The 21,607-nt window shown below is 39.2% G+C and overlaps 1 protein-coding gene across 2 annotated transcripts in view; it reads right to left on the reverse strand.

The window, feature by feature from the left end:
• Positions 1–4,438: 4,438 nt before the first annotated feature.
• Positions 4,439–21,607, reverse strand: part of GPD1L (glycerol-3-phosphate dehydrogenase 1 like) — a 34,528-nt gene continuing 17,359 nt past the window's right edge. The window contains exons 6-8 of one of the 2 annotated variants that reach the window (XM_026649360.2): positions 12,437–12,670; positions 11,705–11,811; positions 4,439–6,167 (exon numbers count right to left, since the gene is read on the reverse strand). In XM_026649360.2, the coding sequence (XP_026505145.1) occupies positions 6,071–6,167; positions 11,705–11,811; positions 12,437–12,670 (438 nt within the window). In that variant the 3' untranslated portion in view covers positions 4,439–6,070. Of the gene's footprint in view, positions 6,168–11,704; positions 11,812–12,200; positions 12,272–12,436; positions 12,671–21,607 lie in introns of those variants that run through there. The other variant, XM_029910975.1, reaches the window with a different exon arrangement.

A 21,607-nucleotide genomic window follows, 5' to 3' on the forward strand; every position in this document is an offset into this window, starting at 1 on the left:
CTTGTCTACCACAAAATGGCCAGGGGCTTTGCAGCAATGGGGTCCAGTGGCTAGAGCTGAGGAGGAAGACTCAAGAGACCAGGGCTCTATTTCCAGCTCTGCCACTGGCCTCCTGGTGACCGTGGGTAAGTCACTTCCCCTCTGTTCCTCAATTTCTCCTCCTCCCCCATTTCTAAAATGGGGATAAGAATACCGACCTCCTTTGTCAAGTGCTTTGAGATCTATGGATAACAGGTGCTATAAGACTGAGCTATTATATTATTCTGTTTGCTGAAGAAACCTACATTCCTGTTAATCCCAGTGTTTCCATGCATCATAGTGTAAATTGTCACTGTGAGGCTGGATTCTCCTCTTCAGAAAACTCACGGGGGGGGGGGGGGGGGGAAGGGGGACAACAATAAGTAGGAAATTCTATGAGTTGATAAGGTTTAGTTCCTGACTCATCCCATCAAGTGACATGGGATTTTCAAGGTGTGTGGGCCGACGCATCACAGAGCTGTCCAGAGATCAAGGAACGGCCCTGTGCTCACTCCCCTCTCATGAGTACAACTTCATTAGGAACCATGTTGCCATTGCCTCCCTGCCTGTAAGTGAGCCATCTCCAACTTGGGAAGAAAGTTCACAGTAAATTGTGCCACAGTTAATGAGGACAGGATCAGCATCTATTCTAATAGGAGCTTTTTCCCCCACCCTGCAAAGGATTGTCACAGGATGACAAATACAACTGCTATCCTGGGCCTAACACATTATGGTGAGAAGGTGTCAGCTGAGTAGTGTTTGCATGTAGGGACCTTAGCTGTTTTAGTGGGATGTCAATTATTTTGGCAAGCTTCTCCTTTCCCCTCCAGTAGATTCATCCATTCTATGCTGCACAAGATGGGGGTGAACCTGTGCATCTCCTCAACCTCAAATAACAAGACGGAGAATTTATTTGCACAAGGTACTGAAGAGCTTCAAGGAAACGTTAAAGAGAAAACATGCAATCTACAGCAGACCATGTAGAACTTTGTGCAGCAGCGACCTCTAGTGGATGACACGGTAGTTATGTGAACTAAAGACGATACTGCAGTTCATACCACAGAGAACATCTTGTTTTATTTGATTGGCCCGACTCGAGACTGTGCTAGTAAAACAATTTATAAATGAACATAAGCACGGCCGTACTGGGTCAGACCAAAGGTCCACTAGCCCAGTATCCTGTCTACCAACAGTGGCCAATGCCAGGTGCCCCAGAGGGAGTGAACCTAACAGGTAATGATCAAGTGATCTCTCTCCTGCCATCCATCTCCACCCTCTGACAAACAGAGACTAGAGACACCATTCCTTACCCATCCTGGATAATAGCCATTAATGGACTTAACCTCCATGCATTTATCCAGTTCTCTTTTAAACGCTGTTATAGTCCTAGCCTTCACAACCTCCTCAGGTAAGGAGTTCCACAAGTTGACTGTGCGCTGTGTGAAGAAGAACTTCCTTTTATTTGTTTTAAACCTGCTGCCTATGAATTTCACTTGGTGACCCCTAGTTCTTGTATTATGGGACTAAGTAAATAACTTTTCCTTATCTACTTTCTCCACATCACTCATGATTTTATATACCTCTATCATATCCCCCCTTAGTCTCCTCTTTTCCAAGCTGAAAAGTCCTAGCCTCTTTAATCTCTCCTCATATGGGACCCGTTCCAAACCCCTAATCATTTTAGTTGCCCTTCTCTGAACCTTTTCTAGTGCCAGTATATATTGAAGAAGTGGGCGTACCATTGATTTATATAAGGGCAATAATATATTCTCCGTCTTATTCCCTATCCCCTTTTTAATGATTCCTAACATCTTGTTTGCTTTTTTGACTGCCTCTGCACACTGCGTGGACATCTTCAGAGAACTATCCACGATGACTCCAAGATCTTTTTCCTGATTTGTTGTAGCTAAATTAGCCCCCATCATATTGTATGTATAGTTGGGCTTATTTTTTCCAATGTGCATTACTTTACATTTATCCACATTCAATTTCATTTGCCATTTTGTTGCCCAATCACTTAGTTTTGTGAGATCTTTTTGAAGTTCTTCACAGTCTGCTTTGGTCTTAAACTATCTTGAGCAGTTTAGTATCATCTGCAAACTTTGCCACCTCACTTTTTACCCCTTTCTCCAGATCATTTATGAAGAAGTTGAATAGGATTGATCCTAGGACTGACCCTTGGGGAACACACCACTAGTTACCCCTCTCCATTCTGAGAATTTACCATTAATTCCTACCCTTTGTTCCCTGTCTTTTAACCAGTTCTCAATCCATGAAAGGACCTTCCCTTTTATCCCATGACAACTTAATTTACGTAAGAGCCTTTGGTGAGGGACCTTGTCAAAGGCTTTCTAGAAATCTAAATACACTATGTCCACTGGATCCCCCTTGTACACATGTTTGTTGACCCCTTCAAAGAACTCTAATAGATTAGTAAGACATGATTTCCCTTTACAGAAACCATGTTGACTTTTGCCCAACAATTTATGTTCTTCTATGTGTCTGACAATTTTATTCTTTACTATTGTTTCGACTAATTTGCCCGGTACCGACATTAGACTTACCGGTCTGTAATTGCTGGGATCACCTCTAGAGCCCTTTTTAAATATTGGCGTTACATTAGCTATCTTCCAGTCATTGGGTACAGAAGCCGATTTAAAGGACAGGTTACAAACTCTAGTTAATAGTTCCGCAATTTCACATTTGAGTTCTTTCAGAACTCTTGGGTGAATGCCATCTGGTCCCGGTGACTTGTTAATGTTAAGTTTATCAATTAATTCCAAAACCTCCTCTAGTGACACTTCAATCTGTGACAGTTCCTCAGATTTGTCACCTACAAAAGCCGGCTCAGGTTTGGGAATCTCCCTAACATCCTCAGCCGTGAAGACTGAAGCAAAGAATTTGTTTAGTTTCTCTGCAATGACTTTATCATCTATAAGTGCTCCTTTTGTATCTCGGTCATCGAGGGGCCCCATTGGTTGTTTAGCAGGCTTCCAGCTTCTGATGTACTTAAAAAACATTTTATTACCTTTTGATGAATGAAATGAAAACACTGATGCTTATATGACAATTAGTAAACTACTCTAGCCCCTTGTATGGCAGTCTCAGATATCTATCCTGATTACATCTTTGGTGTCAACAAGAGAAAGAAAGCCTGGTGATAAAAAATGAACATTAAAAACAAGTGATTTCAAGACAAAATATTTATTGTACTAAGCTTTCAAAGGGGTATCCATTTTCAATCCTTAAACAATACAGTAGATATGTAATGAGCTAGTTAGGTACTATTAGAAAACTGAATGCAGTTCCCTTAGTGATTTTTGTTCATAAATTAGTCAAGAAAGATAAAAATTTAGGACCTGATCCTGAAAAAAAAACTTATTATTGGGCAGAGTCTCTTCAATGGGACTACACCCAGTAGCAAGTGAAAGAGTGTTCACAGGACTGGGCCCTTATCCTTTAGTGCTGATATTTATATCACAGTATCATAATTAGTAGTAAATATTAATGAAAAAAATAATGCCAAGCCAAAAGTTCTCAAGCAACAACAACGACAACAACAAAAGTAGAAATGGGGGAATAATAAATATCTACAGAAATGAAAACAAGATAAATTCCTTAATTACAGAAGTTTTGCATTTTATTGGGGAGGGGGAGGGAGAAAGTGAGTGGATTGTAGATTTGAGAAAATGATTCAATAAACAAACCTCCCTCTGGCTCGGTCACTGACTGGGTTTACATCAAAAAGGAGATCTAAAAATGTCCAACTCCTTATGTGGAGGAAAGAGCATGAGAATAAACAAATAATAAAAACCCCCATGCTACAATACATATAATTCACCACTTTTAGTTTATATAGCCCTTTATGTCTCTTACAAAATTGTATTATTCTACATACTATATGTAAAAATAAAATACAAAGGCAAATCCACCCAATTTGGTGTTTTTTTAAAAGTATAATTTAACATAAACAAACCCATTGCGAGTTATGCTGTAACGGGGAGTGTATGCTTCATATGTGCGTTAATATATCAATGTTTCCAACTACTAAAATATCCTTTAAATGGTCTAAGCACAAATAATTTCTCACAGACCAGTTCTATCAGAGATTTTAATTCTCAAAATCCCACTGCCCCATACATTTCAAACTAACTCCTGCCCCTTTTCATTATTCAGCACCATGTTCAGAAAAATAAGACAAAACATCCCCAATAAAATGATATTTTATAGCCCTGCATATTTGTAGACGTTCACATGATCTTCTAAAAATAATTTAAAACATAATGGTTGGTTTGGCATATGCAAAATACCAGCCCCTGTTCCGAAATATTTTTCTGTTTACATGAAGCTGCCTTACTGCTCTTTCTTATTTCAGAGTAAAAAAATATCCAAAGCTATATAATGTACTTTAAGCACTGCTACTCCTAGGCCTATACCTTGACATCTTAAAGCTTCATAAAGGCTTCATGCTCAAAGCTCTTGGCCTGTAAACAACACAGCTGGTAACAGCAAGTAGAAATCAATCCCTATCTTGCTCTGGGATTAGGAATATGTATTCCAAATAGCAAGAGACTTCTCTTATTAGCTCCGTGCTGACCTCTATCAGTCTCTAGACAAACCTTATTCCCCAGGTCTCAACTATGGGTTGTCCCTTCATGTGCCCAGCCATATGCCTGTTCCTTAAGGCTAGATTTATTTTTTTCTTTTAAATAAAATAAAATCATGAGCCAGAAAGATCCATCCATCCCCCCATCTCTCCTCAAAATGTTCCGAAAAGGGATATTCCAGCAGTACCCCAACAGTTGTGCAACAGAAGCACTCAAATTAATCTCCTCCATAATCTCTCTCAGTCCCTCCTTCCTTAAGGGGAGCAGAGAGAGGCAGCATGGACTCTGAGAAGCTTTCAGGCAGATTGGTCAGAAAGGGCTTGATCCAATCCCCACAGAAGTCTTTCAAATTAAAGAATGGGAACTTTTTAATTTACTTCAGTAGAAGTTGGATCGAGTCAATAGAGACCAGTTGACACATCAGGCACTGGTAGGCACTGAAATGAATGCATGGAGTACAATTCATTTGACAACAGACAACACAAACTTGAAGTACTGGGAATTCCCCCTATGTGTGGTATGCAGCTGAAGGTTAAGCTAGAAGAGCGTGACAGTTTTGGGCAGTGGCTACCACAAGAATGGGCCTAAAATAAAATAAATGGAATCACACAGCACATGGATGAACCACAGGGTCCCTATGCTAGAGTCTGTGCTGGTAAAATCCTCCTGCTTGTCCTTCCTAATAGAATTCGAGAACAGCAAGAGAAAGAGAGAAACGCAGAAATACAAAACTGAAAGCAGAAAGGGATAAAAACGGAGGGGGAGGTAATGTACCCTTTTAAAATATGTTACACTTAAAAGATTAAATACCCTTTAAAATTGATTTGAACTAGTCTAATATTTTGAGACTGTCTAAAAATCATAGGATATTGTTAAATGCAGTTACCTAAAATGCCATTCCCCTACTCCCTCCTTGAATAACTGCTACAACTAGCTTTTCATTAATATTGCTTAAAGTAACTATCGCCAAAAAGCATGCAAACATGTAAAAAGTCTTGGTGTGTATTACAAAGTAAAATCAAGTGTTTGTAGACATAGCTAACGCTATTGGGGCTATCAGGGCCCAATCCAACTCCCATTGAAGCCAATGGGATTCCTTCCATTGTTTCTAGTGTGCACTGGATTGGGTCTTTAATGAGAGAGGAATTTCAGAATGAAAGATTACTAAGTGTTGTTTATGTCTTGTACTATAGAAACACAAATAGATGCATACATATTTTTATATATATATAGTGCAAGTTTTGCATTGTATATCTTAAAACATCTGCTTTTTAGCCAGTAAAATGACAGCCACCAATCCGACACTACGTTACAATTTTAAATTGTGTCAAAAAAACTACAGAAATTCATATACATTCATATGGTTGCCTAATGTTTACATCCACTTGAATCCAAATATGAATTTGAAAGGCGGAAGCTGTATTAGTATAATTGCACAATTCATTTTACATATGCTCTGGATGACTCTGAAGACAGGATATCATCTCTTGGACAGGTTTCCCTTCATAGCAGATTTGATATACGGCAGTGAACAGTGGAAACCTAGCAAAGAAAAGAACAAAGAAAAAAGTAAAAAGCAACATAAGATTACTCTATAATGTCTTGTTAGGTAGAAAAGAGAGCACCTGAGAATCTGTGTGTTTCTTTTAGAATTTACAAGGCACTCATGCTATGGTGATGAGTGCAGAATATATACAATACCTACATACATTTCTGAAATACGTCAGGCCCTCAAAAGCCTAATCATTATCAAACCATACTGGATCCTGCAACATTGTTATGCATACCTTGGCAGTTCACTTATTTCACAAATTAAAACAAATGCTTGCCACTATTTTTTTTGCAATCATCTTATCACACGCTCAGCTACAAACAGAAAAGATCATCAACCTTTCTGAATAATGATCAAGTGTAAAAAAAAAAAAAATTAGGCTATCACCATTTTTAAGAGATCCCATCAGATAAAAATCATGGACGAAAATTTTCAAATGTAAGAGTGTAAAGTTAAGTATGCGTTTTAGGATCCTTAAAATAAATAGGAGCCTGACTTTTTATTTAATTTATTTTTAAGTTGGCCATGTTTTCAAAAATAAAGCTTCCATGTGTATTTTACTGACATTAAAAGACTATTAAAACAAAGAATTTTTAAAAATCTAAATGTATTTATTTTTATATTCAGTGTGGACAATGAAAACTGACCTAGTCAATTTCACTTTCTAGATCTCAAACAAAGCCTGCAGTGTTTAAGCTGCAAGCTCCAAAACGCAACGTTTAAAATCAATGCAAAACTTTTTCTAGGAATTAAAAAAACAAAATTTCTGTTGGCCTTAGGGGATTTTTGTTTTTAAATATAAAATCTTATATTTTAAGCCTAAAATTGACATCACAATGTCCCTTTATGTGTGACCATTACTAGAGACGGGAACAAGACATATTGTACTTGCATGAAGCAAAAGCATGCTTCAAATGGGCACAGGTATTGCATTGCTAGTTATCAGGATGTTCAGAGAAGTTACTTGATTTAAGATGGGACCATTGTTTCAAACAACATTTTAATACCAACTTATTGCTCTCCATCACAGAGAATATTTCTGTGAGCACAATTCAGAAGCACTTTAGTGAAAAAATGACAATGCTTAAGCTAATGGTGACGACAATACTACAGGCAGGAACAGCATGTATACTACATGTGAAATGTGCATCTGGGAACATTAAAGGGGTTAGTTCTGCAACTACCTTTCAGATAAAGAGTTCTATAGCCAACTTACACTGTAAATATACACGCTGATCCTGCTAAGTGCAACTCTGTTGAGTATCACTGACTTCTATGTGCCTCCATATGACAAAGATCTATGCATCTGCATAGAAGTTTGCAGGATTGGGGCCTAAATTGTGCCCTTACTAGCCTTTCAACCCTATGTTTTAAAATAATTAAAAAAAAAAAAAAAAAAGCACCCGAGTGTACTACACAGTTTTTAAGCAAATGTTTGAAGGCTAGATTAAAAAGCCAATGCCCTTAAAAAAGGATCATTCATAGATTCATAGATTCTAGGACTGGAAGGGACCTCGAGAGGTCATCGAGTCCAGTCCCCTGCCCGTATGGCAGGACCAAATACTGTCTAGACCATCCCTGATAGACATTTATCTAACCTACTCTTAAATATCTCCAGAGATGGAGATTCCACAACCTCCCTAGGCAATTTATTCCAGTGTTTAACCACCCTGACAGTTAGGAACTTTTTCCTAATGTCCAACCTAGACCTCCCTTGCTGCAGTTTAAACCCATTGCTTCTTGTTCTATCCTTAGAGGCTAAGGTGAACAAGTTTTCTCCCTCCTCCTTATGACACCCTTTTAAATACCTAAAAACTGCTATCATGTCCCCTCTCAGTCTTCTCTTTTCCAAACTAAACAAACCCAATTCTTTCAGCCTTCCTTCATAGGTCATGTTCTCAAGACCTTTAATCATTCTTGTTGCTCTTCTCTGGACCCTTTCCAATTTCTCCACATCTTTTTTGAAATGCGGTGCCCAGAACTGGACACAATACTCCAGCTGAGGCCTAACCAGAGCAGAGTAGAGCGGAAGAATGACTTCTCGTGTCTTGCTCACAACACACCTGTTAATACATCCCAGAATCATGTTTGCTTTTTTTGCAACAGCATCACACTGTTGACTCATATTTAGCTTGTGGTCCACTATAACCCCTAGATCCCTTTCTGCCGTACTCCTTCCTAGACAGTCTCTTCCCATTCTGTATGTGTGAAACTGATTTTTCCTTCCTAAGTGGAGCACTTTGCATTTGTCTTTGTTAAACTTCATCCTGTTTAACTCAGACCATTTCTCCAATTTGTCCAGATCATTTTGAATTATGACCCTGTCCTCCAAAGCAGTTGCAATCCCTCCCAGTTTGGTATCATCCGCAAACTTAATAAGCATACTTTCTATGCCAATATCTAAGTCGTTGATGAAGATATTGAACAGAGCCGGTCCCAAAACAGACCCCTGCAGTACCCCACTCGTTATGCCTTTCCAGCAGGATTGGGAACCATTAATAACAACTCTCTGAGTACGGTTATCCAGCCAGTTATGCACCCACCTTATAGTAGCCCCATCTAAATTGTATTTGCCTAGTTTATCGATAAGAATATCATGCGAGACCGTATCAAATGCCTTACTAAAGTCCAGGTATACCACATCCACAGCTTCATCCTTATCCACAAGGCTCGATATCCTATCAAAGAAAGCTATCACATTGGTTTACACATTCAGCATCCAATAGGTGCAATAGTGGGAATGACAAGGGGGTCTGTGTAGTAACAAGCTGGAAATAACTTCACTAACTGACACAATCCAAAAATACTGACTATTTTACACACCGGGTGTCCAAGAATGCATCCAGCAAAAATTTGCATGAGTTTTTAAAATTACACTTTAGGATAAGGACAAAAGCAGAGAAGTAAACAATAGCCTCAAAAAAACTGCTGTGTTCAGCTCTGTGCTTGCCAAATGGAAAAGCAGAAAAATAAAAAAATAAAAAGTTATTTGAAGATGTCTAAGAGAGCATTACAAATAGTAAGTATTGAAAGCAATTGTTCTAAACAGCTTTCTTCCCCCAACCAGATTAATTGTGCATACGTTGCAGAGATAGGACTTATGTGCCTTATTTTTAGAGCAAGTACTAAAACGTTGAAAAGCAGATGGTGCATGAAAAAAATTGTACTTTAAAAACTGCCAAAAATAATGTTTAGAAGGGACTGCCAATCAACAGATGAAACTGTTCATTTTTGAGAGTCTGCCTCATCCAAAAAAGGAATAGATGAAGAAAACACATTCCAAGTTTTACTAAAAACACAGACTACATATGGCTTTAGGAATCAGGCACATGCAGAATCTCTTGACTAAATGACATCAGGACAACCTGCTTTGTTTTGTATCAGGACATACTAAGTTACATGATTCTAGTTTACCACAAACTAGGTGTCACAAAGGAAAGACAACCACAATATCGAAGCTAACATCCATGCTTCTGACCCTTCTATGAGAGGACAGCAGCCAGTACATACAACTGGTCAGTTAAACAGAATTGTAACAACAAGGCTCCCTTTCCTTGGAGATAAGCACCAAATTTTACCAGCAAGAAAGCTACTGGGCAGTCTCTCTGTCCACAGGGTTCATTAAGAAGCTCAGCTTTGTATTTTAGTTTATTGTTTATTTACAGTTCTGCAATATTGTGAGTTAACATAGACCTTAAGTAAATGCCGGTTTATATGTTTAAGTTATGTATGAAACTAAGAAGAAGATACATCAGGCTTGACAAACAATTCCCTTGTTTATTAGTTTCGCTGTGAGAGTTATAATCTTATGCAGATAAGATGTTTCCCTTTTGCATCAGGGAGTTCACTCTTCATTGCATTCCAATAACTCACCAGTGAGAACTAATGCATCACATACTGAAAAGAACCTGAAACTGAGTCCCTAACATTGCTCCAGAAGTACACCAACCTGTTTTGCAGGCAGGCTATTGGGGTAGTTGTGAATATGGATTAAATGGTGGAATTTTGCCTCAGAAGTTTTCAGTTCCTCTGTCGGCTAGCAAACACCAAAAACCAATATACTAGATGCCGTATTTTCCTTTTTGATTTGTCAAGGTGTATAAGCACTGAGCTGCCATCCTTTAGACATATCTTACAATTTTTGTATGCAGTTTCATCTAAGTGATTTGGAATAAGCGCTATTAAGCTGTACAAATCAATGGCCAAACAGCTGATGCAGAAACATAGCATGGTTGATTGATTAGGGTCAACAGGATATACCTATAGTACATTCCAGAGACTATAACCTGGACCAAGCATTGTTAAACCGATGCAGCTTTTCTCTCATGGCTCGACCCTGAAAGGTGCTGAACACCATCAACTCCTAGTGAAGTTGGTGGGAGGTGAGGGCACTTAGCAAGACCATGAAAGATGCTGAGCACCTCACAGGATCAGGCCCTGAGTTCAGAAGTATCCCTCCCACCCACCCCGCCCTGCCAATTTCAAAAGGATACCAATTTTGTCTTTATTTTTACTCTGTTAGTAGCCACAAATCTTAATTTCTGAATTATAACCAGCAGCAATTAATAGAACAATAGTCACCAGGACAATTATTCTAGGCAAGTCATCAGGAATGGCTACAAAATTTGTCAAAAAACTAAATACTTCCCTTATGAGAAACTCAAGCTTATTCTGGGAAAAAAGTAAAAAAGTCAAAACTAGGCAAAGACAAATCAAACATGCCACTATGCTTCCTAGGCCATATCCCCTCAGACACTTGCACTCATGGCCCGATGCTCTCATCCACATTCTGCCTCTGTGGCATAGTCTTCCACCACTTCTGACTCCATGGAAGCCCATTCATGGGAACTCCAACTCCCCCCTGGAACCCCCCCCCAAACAAACAAACAAACAAACAAAAAAACCAACCCAACCAACAACTGCTTTTGGCTCTATTAAGTTATGCTGCTTTCTGGTCCGCATTGCATAACCCAACCCTGGAGTGTGTATAAGGAGGACAATCCAGGGGAAGGAAATGGAAACAAGGCTCCTGCAAGAGTCATGCTATTCAGAGGTAGACAAGAGCTAGTAGGAAAAGGCAGCAGAGCTGAGGCAAGGGGCATCCCTGAGCTCTGTGCAGTAAGGAAGTAGAATTTCTATCTCCATGGGAATTTCCATGGGTGCCAAACCATATGATTAGGAAATTCCAAGTTAAAACCTAGGGTACCTCCTCTCTCCTACATTACCTTATTCCTGCCTAGGGCAGAAGGGATCACCAAGATATCTCTGAGTAAATGGAGGATTAAATTGCATAGCATTCAGTGTTTAAATATAGGCTCCCACTCCATTAGGTCTAGTATATATATTAAAGTCACGTTAATCTAGCTGTTTTAAAATGTATGCATTTTGTTGGGGTTTAAGTCACTTTGTCAGCTTTTTACCTTTTTGCTTTTATGTTCAGGAAACAGTCATCATGATCAAAAAGCTAAGCATTAAAAAATGGAGGGGAAAACAAAACAAAAGAAATGCTCCATATCCTCTTACTTACTTATCCACCATTCCTTTCTGCTTCAGGATACGATATACTTCTGCCGAAGTCTCTGGTCCCTGCAATTTCTGACCATTTAGCATTTCTTGCTCCAGTTCTTCAATGGACTTAACAGTATTTAAAAAAAAAAAAATAATAATTTAAAAAATAGGTTAATCATAACAAGGTTTTTACCAACCTAAGAAACCATTTTGAAGAATATTATGAAGAATAAGGTTATTAAACCCTGATAAGGGTCTTCTCCTCTGCTGCATGACCCCACTGCTTCAGCATGGGGAGACAGCTCCCAAAGTTTGCCCAGCTGACGGTGGTAGAACTAAAAACTTAAATGAATAGTCACTCAACATGAGTGTTAAGATGCGTGAAGACTTGATGGGAGAAGCTGGCTAGTGTCATTGCAGGATCCTAACACTTCCTCTAAAAGCAGCCTATGGTTTTCATAACAGTATTTACCTACATGCTTGTGTGTAAACTTCCTCTTTCCCCTACTCCCTACCTCCAGTTCTCCTTCTCTTTGGAACTGCCTCATTCATTCTAGCTTTGCAACACTGTCTCTATGGTAACACACTAAAGGACAAAAGGAGAGACAAGACTATGTTAACGGATTACAATGTGACTAGTATAACTACAGTATTATATTAACAAGTCAGCACTGAACCTAGTGCTCCTATGACATAGATTTCTGCAATGCTAGCCATCACACAGAGAGGAAGACAGGCCTTGATACAATACCTTCCCAGTTTTAACAAATGCTTCAGCCACCCTTCGATTGCGGCCACCATAACACGTTGTGATCAGATCAGCGACTCCACAACTCTCCAGGAAAGTGGCAATAGACACCTGTCCCTTGCAAAAGATTTTTGCAAATGCAATCATCTCCATTAGGCCAAGTCGAATAACAGCAGCTTTGGTATTATCACCACAGCGAAGGCCATCACAAAACCCAGCTCCCACTGCCACGATGTTCTAATGAAAGGAGAAAAACAGTGGGAAGCAAATCAGCTTAGAGAACCTCTGAAGTCACAAAGGAAGAGAGTGCAAGTGTTCTGGTAAGAATTACATATACAAATACCCGCTCGCTTGTGTGAGATAGATGGCTGGATTAAGTACAAAAGCTAACACGAATACAACATTAAAGTTGAGAATACTATAAGGGAAGTCAAAAAACCAAGGAGCCAAATTCAGCCAAGCTAGTGCAGGGAGGTTTTGAACACACCCTTTTACACCAGTCAAAATGGGGGTCTATAACCTACACAGCTAGAGCAATCATTGCGCCCTAGCGTGCGTGCGTGTGTGAGATCACCCCATGCAGGGGAGATGGTGTTTGTGCTCCTGGACTCCACTGATATTTCACTGGCAGCTGCTACATCCTTTTCTCCATTAGGAGATTCCAAGCTGCTGACTGGCTAATTCTACCTGCGTTTTGAACAGCGCTGAGCCCTTTCACCTCCCCAGAAGGGGAAGCTGTAGCCACGCTGCATTGCCAGAACCTGTCCCTCTTTCTGTCACCTTTTACATCCCTGCTCGCTGATACTAGCGCAGGCTGCTGTTCTGGCCAAACTAGAGACATTTTCGGGGAACGTGTGAGATGAATACATTTCCCAGGTGTACTGATCATGTCTGACACTACTGTCTTCCTTGGAGACACCACAGCAGAGCTTAATGCAGAAGGAACCAGTATCGCTTTATGGTGTTTCTCCATGATATTCACCCTGCAGTTTTTGAACAGTATGATCCAGATATACCATGAAACTTCCCTTTAGGTGCCAACCACTTGTCTGCTGGACACTCAATATTTTTTAGACTGTATGTCAATGAATGGCAAAAGTGAGCCTCCAATTTCTGCTGTTTTGACTTTGTTTACTCTCTCTACTTCAAAGTTGCTCAGCCCAGTAACCCACAATTTGACCCAGAGTGCTTAAATTGTTTGCTTTTGTCTTTCATTACTTGTTTGTCAGAGGGAATCGAAGAGCTAGTAGTAGTGCTTTAAGCAGGCCTTGAACAGGGAAAACAGCGTGTGTGTTTTAATTCTGAAAGCATCAGCTTGTTAGACCTTTTCTACAATGTTGCCATTGCACATTCTGACAGGTAGCCTGCAAGTAATGAAGAAGTGATTGACACACACAGCCTCATAACATAGGTACACCTAGGATATCATAGCCTCATACAGTGACTTTATGAATTCACATGCCGCACTATGTATTTCCACTTTCCTCTGACCTCTCCTTAATGAAAGGAGATATATATATTGAGAGAGAATTGTCATATTATAGGTAGCGCAGGTAGCAAAGCCTATAGTTAAGTTTGCCTAACATGTTTGATTATTCTCTTTTTCCAGTTATAACTTCAAACTAACCATCTGGGCTGAAATTTTCCATGTCAAGTGTCTGCCCTAGGCTCAATTTTTGGGGAAGCATCAGATGAATGCTTCAGCCATTTCTCAGAATAAGGTTAGGGGAAAAAATACATTGTTTTGCATATATTTAAAAAAACCCACAGCTGTTTTGTTCAGAAACTAATGCTTTGGAACAGGGGCCTGCAAATTGGCAAGGAGTTTGTCATGGTGCCAGGGCTGTGCCTTGAGCTGTCCCTATGAAAATTTGCTTAAACTTGGCAAAGTTATAAGCGTCTGAAAAATCTCAGTTCACACGTGCTCAGTATAGATTTAAAAGAGTTCAGCCACTAAATTCATTGAAGAGTCCCTCAGAACTGAACATTCTCCCTCCCCTCACAGATGGAGCCAACTGGACTGTACATGCACTACCTCCACCAACTGACTAAGAATGCTCCTGTGACAGGTTGGATCACAGAAACCCCCTTGGGAGTTGTCACCCGACGTGCCAAGACTACTTCTATTCCTGTTTTCCCTGCCTGCTCAGGACTCCAGCATCCTGTCTTGCTGAGCCAGACACTCCCGTCTGCTCCAACACAGACCCAGGGTCTGAATTATTTGCCCCAAAGCTGCAGGTTTACACAGAAGTGTGCTTGTCTTTAGCACTCAGATGCCCAACTCCCAATGGGGTCTAAATCCAAATAAATCCGTTTTACCCTGTATAAAGCTTATGCAGGGTAAACTCATAAATTGTTCACCCTCTATAACACTGATAGAGAGATATGCACAGTTGTTTGCTCCCCCAGGTATTAATGCATACTCTGAGTTAATTAATAAGTAAAAGTGATTTTATTAAATACAGAAAGTAGGATTTAAGTGGTTCCAAGTAGTAACAGACAGAACAAAGTAAGTCACCAAGCAAAATAAAATAAAATGCGCAAATCTATGTCTAATCAAACTGAATACAGATAATCTCACCCTCAGAGATGTTTCGGTAAGTTTTTTCCTCAGACTGGACACCTTCCAGGCCTGGGCACAATTCTTTCCCTAGTCAGCTCTTGTTCCAGCTTAGGTGGTAGCTAGGGGATTCTTCATGATGGCTCTTCTCTCCCCTCTGTTCTGTTCCACTCCTTTATATATCTTTCGCATGAGGCGGGAACCGTTGGTCCCTCTGGGTTTCCACCCCCCCTCACTGGAAAAGCACCAGGTTAAAGATGGATTCCAGTTCAGGTGACTTGATCACATGTCACTGCAAGACTTCATTACCAGCTTGCCAGCACACACATATACAGGAAGAGTCACAGGTAAAACCCAGCCATCTGCAGACAATGGTCCTGGTTAATGGGAGTCATCAAGATTCCAAACCACCATTAATGGCCCACACTTTACATAATTACAATAGGCCCTCAGAGTTATATTTTGTATTTCTAGTTTTAGATACAAGAGTGGTATATTTATACAAATAGGATGATCACACTCAGTAGATTATAAGCTTTGTAATGATACCTTACAAGAGACCTTTTGCATGAAGCATATCCCAGTTATGATAAGTGAATATAATGTATTTTTATAAAACCATATAGACTGCAACGTCACAGCTCCACCCCAAGGCTACGGGGCTAAGCAGGACTTCCCCTGCAACTGGTCCTCCTGGCTGCCAGGGATTACCTTGGTGCTGGGTACAGGAGCTGGGAGCAGGAAAACTCTCTCTCCTGAGCTCTCATTTATCCTGCTGCTGGCACCCAGGCAGCATGCAGGCAAAAGGAAAAACAGCCTGTCTTGAATGCAGATGGCTGATGAATAGGAAAGGTTGGGGGCAGGACCTTAGGCAGAAATATCAAGCTTGGTTTCTTTTACAGTCCTCAGTGAAGAATGGACGTGTACGAAGAAAGCTTGTTCATGACTTTAAGTTAGGAAGTTTAAAAGCATGCATGAAAATATTTGTTTTTTTGTGATATTCTATGTGGTTTGGGCAAAGGTGCTACTGGGGCCAACTTCTAGCTCAGGAGCTCTCAAATTTTTCTTAGTGTACTGAAACATGGTCCACAGAGTGTCTTGTAGACACCTCCTTTCCTATTGCAGAACGCCTATATGGCAACTCCAGCAAGCGATATTGGGAAGCACTATGCACTTTCAGTTTTCTTTTAATATAACTTAGTTGCTGGATATATGAAGGAGAAGCTCTCACCAAGAGCAGCCAGGTGCTCCACCAATCACAATTGGAGAACCTCTGTTAGAAGATCAGTTTAATGAAGATCTGTGCAAGACAAGAGAGTCTTATTTTGAAGACAAATAAATAAATAAATAAATAAATAAATAAAAATAATACCACCACCACCTAGTACATGGTGCTTTTCATCAGTAGATCTCAAAGCACTTTACAAAAGGAGGTCAGTATCATCATCATTTTACAAATGGGGGAAACTGAGGCATGCAAAGATGAATTGACTTTCTCAAGCCCACCCACTAGACCCAGTAGCAGCACCGGGAACAGAGTCCAGGTCCTCTGAGTCCCAAGTCCAATGCTCTGTCTACTAGGCCACACTGTCACTCCTTAATTTGTAACAGCAATGTTAACATACACTCTAGTGGTCCCTACTCTGATAGTTAAGATGCTTCTTTGCCTTTTGCTGCCATCAATAAACTCTTTTTTCCCTGTTGACAAGGTTCCATTAAATTATTTGACAGATGCAAGCTCCAGTACCATCTGCTGCCTATAAGATTTAATATACATGACATTAATATGCAGCAGCACAGATATCTTGAGCTCTATTATCACTAAAGCCCCTATATTTTCAGTTGCATGCATATCCATTACATTTGCAGGAACTCATATTTATGCACAATAGAAATGTGCCTATCTGTTTGCAAGCTCAAATACTCAATTTACCTATGCAAATACCTGTTTGTGCACACAGCTGTGGAGTTTTGGAGGCAAAGTGAGAGCAATTCTATTTTGCAGGTTCATGGTTTAAAAATGTTGTCTTAATGATGACTTGAAAATAAGAGCAACTCAATGCCCCAAGCTAGCCAAGCTAAAATGAAATAAATACATTAAATAACACTACTGAAAAGCTTTTTTTTTTTTTTTTTTTTTTTAAACAAACACTAAAAAAAGGTCACCTGTAGGTGACTCTGGGTCTCACTCCATGGTGGCACCTCAGCACACAGGAGCCAACAACTCAACTTTGAATACCACTACCTGCCAGCTATCTCAAGTAAGCAAGGAGGGCCCAGCAACTGGAGTGAATACAAAAAAAAAAAAAAGAGGAGGAAGTGCTTCTGAATGAGTCTGCCCTGAGAGAGGTATCTTGAGTCTGAGATGAGAGGATCTAAGTGGTAGACAGAGCAGATCTAAGCTAGGACTGGACTTTAACAGACATCTAAGCAATATGATAATATAAAGTTGAAGCCCAAGAAGATGGTTGAGTTTTGATCCTACCCAGAGTTTACGGACTGTTGTAGAACAGGTGGGAAAGTCATCTTCTCATAAGCAACTTAGTGTGATCACACAGAGTCCTTCAGAAATGCAAATTTGATTATCATCAAAAGGCTATACATATTGCGTATGCTATAGCTCCAGACTTTGATGACCATCTGAGCATTTTGTAACGTGAGGGTCAGTGCCAACGAAGAATAATTTAAAACTTGCAATCCAACATTGGTTTTGACAGTAAGTTTATGGAGTCCCTCATCATGCTGATGCATATAGTTTCAGAGGCCTTTTTTAACCACACACTGTCCCTCCACAATTAATAGTAAAAGGAAAAGCAGAGTGTAATCCATGTAAGATTTCATGCCTTCATCTGTGCTGCAAACCTGAGCTGGTGTCTAAGGATATTCATACAAGTATTAGAGCCTGTTTTCCCTTCTGCTTACACATACTATTTTGCAGAAAGGAGTGAGACAACAGATATATGGGGTCGGGAAGGAATTTTCCTTCAGGTCAGACTGGCTTGTTTTGGGTTTTTTTTGCCTTCCTCTGCAGCATGGGGTACGGGTTACTTGCAGATTTAAACTACTGCAAATGGGGAATTCTCTGTAACTTGAAGTCTTTAAACCATGACTTGAGGATTTCAGTAACTCAGCCAGAGGTTAGGGGGTCTATTTCAGGAGTAGGTGAGGTTCTGTGCAATTTGCAGGAGGTCATACCAGATGGCCACAATGGTTCCTTCTGGCCTTAAAACCTATGAGTCTAATTCTCAGTGCATTTCACAACAGGAACCATTACTGATGCAGAACAAACCGGTGGATACCTTGTTCACAAAACCAGCAAGCTATTGTTTACAGCCATTTCTAGCTCTCTCCCTGATACCACCAGATCCAGTGACAGAACTGCAGCTCACATTTCAAACACTCTGGGAGTTACCATTTCAGTGCTCTCAATCTTCTATACTTCCAAATATCTCCATCAGCCCATTGTCAGAGAAAATAAATACAGCAAGTGAAGTAGATATTCAGAACATGTGTCTGAACAGCAATACAGCAGATGTTCTTTCATGATCACCCAGCTGTGATAGCCATTTTTAGTCTTCATTTAAATGTGCTTCAGAACAATTTCAAATGTAAAATTATCAGTCAGAAGAATGCTATGTTCAAAACTCTCTTATTTTCTGTGTTCCTTTCAATCTTTAGGCAATCATCCATATTGAAATCATCCCTGCTTGGAGGAGTGAGGGAGGAGGAGAAAGGAATGAAACTAGTCCAGAGGTATAGCTGTATCATAATCTTCTATTGTATACCAGTATATTATGCAAGAAATAAAGCTGGAATATTATAAAGATCTTGTTTTCATATGTCTTTGTTTAAACTACAATGCAGAAACCAGAATCATGTAAGCACCTCACAAACTCAAAAATAAATACTGTAGTTGCATTTTACTAATTCCTCCTCCAAAAGCAAGTATTGGGATGGAATATATGCCTTCTACTGTATTCAAGACTGCAGTTTGCAGTGGTACTGCAGACAATTAAAATAGGCACTGCTGCAGAAGTTAAGGTCAGAATCTCTCTTTATTTACAACAGTACCCTCACAGTATAGCATGTTGTCCTCATGGATCACATAATTTCCCCCCTCACTTTTCAAAGAGTGAAATTACATAGCTCCAATTTTCACCAATTTACCATGATGTGATTCCCAATCATATTGAAGAGACAGGAAAATTCCTGAACAGATTTTAAAAGCTAGCACACATTTGTACTCTAAAATATGATTATTTAAAAAACAGATACGACCAGGTTAATCATATCTTCAAAAACAAAACAAGAATTTTTTTTTACTAAATTACCATTAATAAAATTTTAAAAATTCTCTCTATTTTAAAGTAGCCTAGTTTACATTTCACTATCTGTTTTCCCCCCATTTTGCTTAGTATAGACAAGAAAAATAGGCTAGAAACTTAAAGTAAACTGGCTAGTCAATTTCACATTGAGGTTCTCAATGCACTAGCCCAAGAGAGCAATGTTTGAATTATGAACAGCTCAGGGAAGTGTTTACATACCCACAGTCAGGTTGGCACAAAACTTAGGTTTAAAGAGAAAAAAAAAAAGTGCTTTGCATGACAGACAAAAAAAAAAAAAAAAAGTGTTGACCCAAATAAAGGTTTTCATGAAATTAAAAAAATTACAATGAGTTTGTAAAAGAAAAAAAAATTCATAAACACAAACATTTTTGTTTGCAATGCAAATGTTAGCCTAGTAGATGAGAACCTGAAAGTAAAAGATTATTTGTCTGTTTCCACTACACAAGAGGGACAGAACTTAACAGCACAAGTAAATTACATTTTTTTAAAATTCTCAATTTTAATAATGTAATGTATTTTATAATATAAGCAAGACTGAAATCTACAGATGAAAGCGCTAGATATATTATTTGATTTATTAAAAATAGATGGGGCCAGATTTTCACTTGGTGTAGCTCCACTGATGTCAACTGAAATATGAAGATTTATACCACATGGGAATTTACACCAGATTGGGCCATGTTTTTTAACCCAACGTGAATCCTTTATTAGTTTTAAACAACCCACTCTGTTTTTTATTTATTATTCCATGAAAAGCTTCAGTTAATCTTTGATTTCCTGAAAAGCTCTTCACAGGTGAAACTGGAAGTTGTTTTTGTTTGTTTAATTAGCAATATGCTGTGATCAACACCCACTGGGTTGTCTCCTCAGGGCAGAGTATTTTATCAATTCCTTTTTATGTTCTTTTAAAGTGTCAGCAGCATCAGACGCTAGTAGACTAGGCCTTTTAGACCCACAACCAGTGACTTTAGCTGATGAGTAACAACATCTAAAATTCATTCAGACCAGTATTCACAAACATTAATAAATAAATAATAATAATAAAGAACAGATCAAGAAAATATGAAGATTTAATCTTAGTGGCTATCCAGATTCAGAAGAGAAACGGTCTTAAATTCTTCAACACTTACAGATAGATGCTTATGTCTATATTAACTTGGACCTTCCAGCAACGAGTCAGCAGACATCCAAGTCCTACAGGAGTTGAGACACACCAATCTCAAGGTCCCTTTCACCTAGAGCTCACTCTCTGAGCTGAAGTCAAAACCCCAACATTCACTGGTTTAAGTCCCACCTCTAATTCTGCCTCCAAGAGTTTTCGTGTTCCCAGAGAGTTCCTTCTTCCATAAGTATACAGGAATTAGAGCTGGTCAGAAAATGTCAAAATGAAATTTCAACAAGCAAAACAAGTGAACAATCTAAATCTGTAATTTTTTTCTGAGCAACTCTAACAGGATTGTGTGCAGGGGTGTTTTCCTGGTGACTCTGCATATCACCACTAGAACATCTTAAAGCCACGGATAAACTAGGCCAGATTCTGATCTCAGTAACATCAGTATAAATTCAGAGTCACTGCAGCAAAGCCAGTGGAATAACTCCAGATTACGCTAACATAACGGAGATCAGAACCTAGCTCACCAGTCCATTACAGGCATCCTGCCAGTTACATATTTAAATCCTGCTTGAAATTATGCCAGATTCACAGCAAAAGCTATTTGAAAGCCAGGCTCCTCATCTCCTACAAATTACCTGAATGTAGTTTAAGATTCCATGATTTCCCCCACAACAACCTCAACCTGACTAACAGAACCAGGAACCAAAGAGCCCCTCAAGTAAAATAGAGTATTTCATGTAACGTTTACTAATCGTTACAGTGTTTATACTGACTAGCACTACATATTACTTTATTATATTTGGGAGTCTTATTTTTCTTTTCAGTGATTTTCTGAAGTATCATAAATGTAGCTTTACTAGTACACGACTGTGTTCAGTGAAATTGCTTCCCGTCACAAACATTAGAGAACACGAACTATTGTATAACTGGCCAGGGGCCCAAGCCATTAACAACATATATATAACAATTTCCTGTAAATTAACCCGAAAAGAAAAAAAAATCAATAGGAATCATTTTAAGCTACACTTCACTTCCTATCGGTACAATTCAGTTACAGAAACAAAAGAAAAAACAGCTTTGTAGTTCTTTGAAAGAACAGAAAAATATTTGTTTTACTGTTCAGCAATTCTGCACAAACCTTATCCAATACAAGT

Source organism: Terrapene carolina, unplaced genomic scaffold (assembly GCF_002925995.2).
Source record: "Terrapene carolina triunguis isolate 2854851 unplaced genomic scaffold, T_m_triunguis-2.0 Scaffold84, whole genome shotgun sequence".
Classification (NCBI taxonomy): domain Eukaryota; kingdom Metazoa; phylum Chordata; order Testudines; family Emydidae; genus Terrapene; species Terrapene triunguis.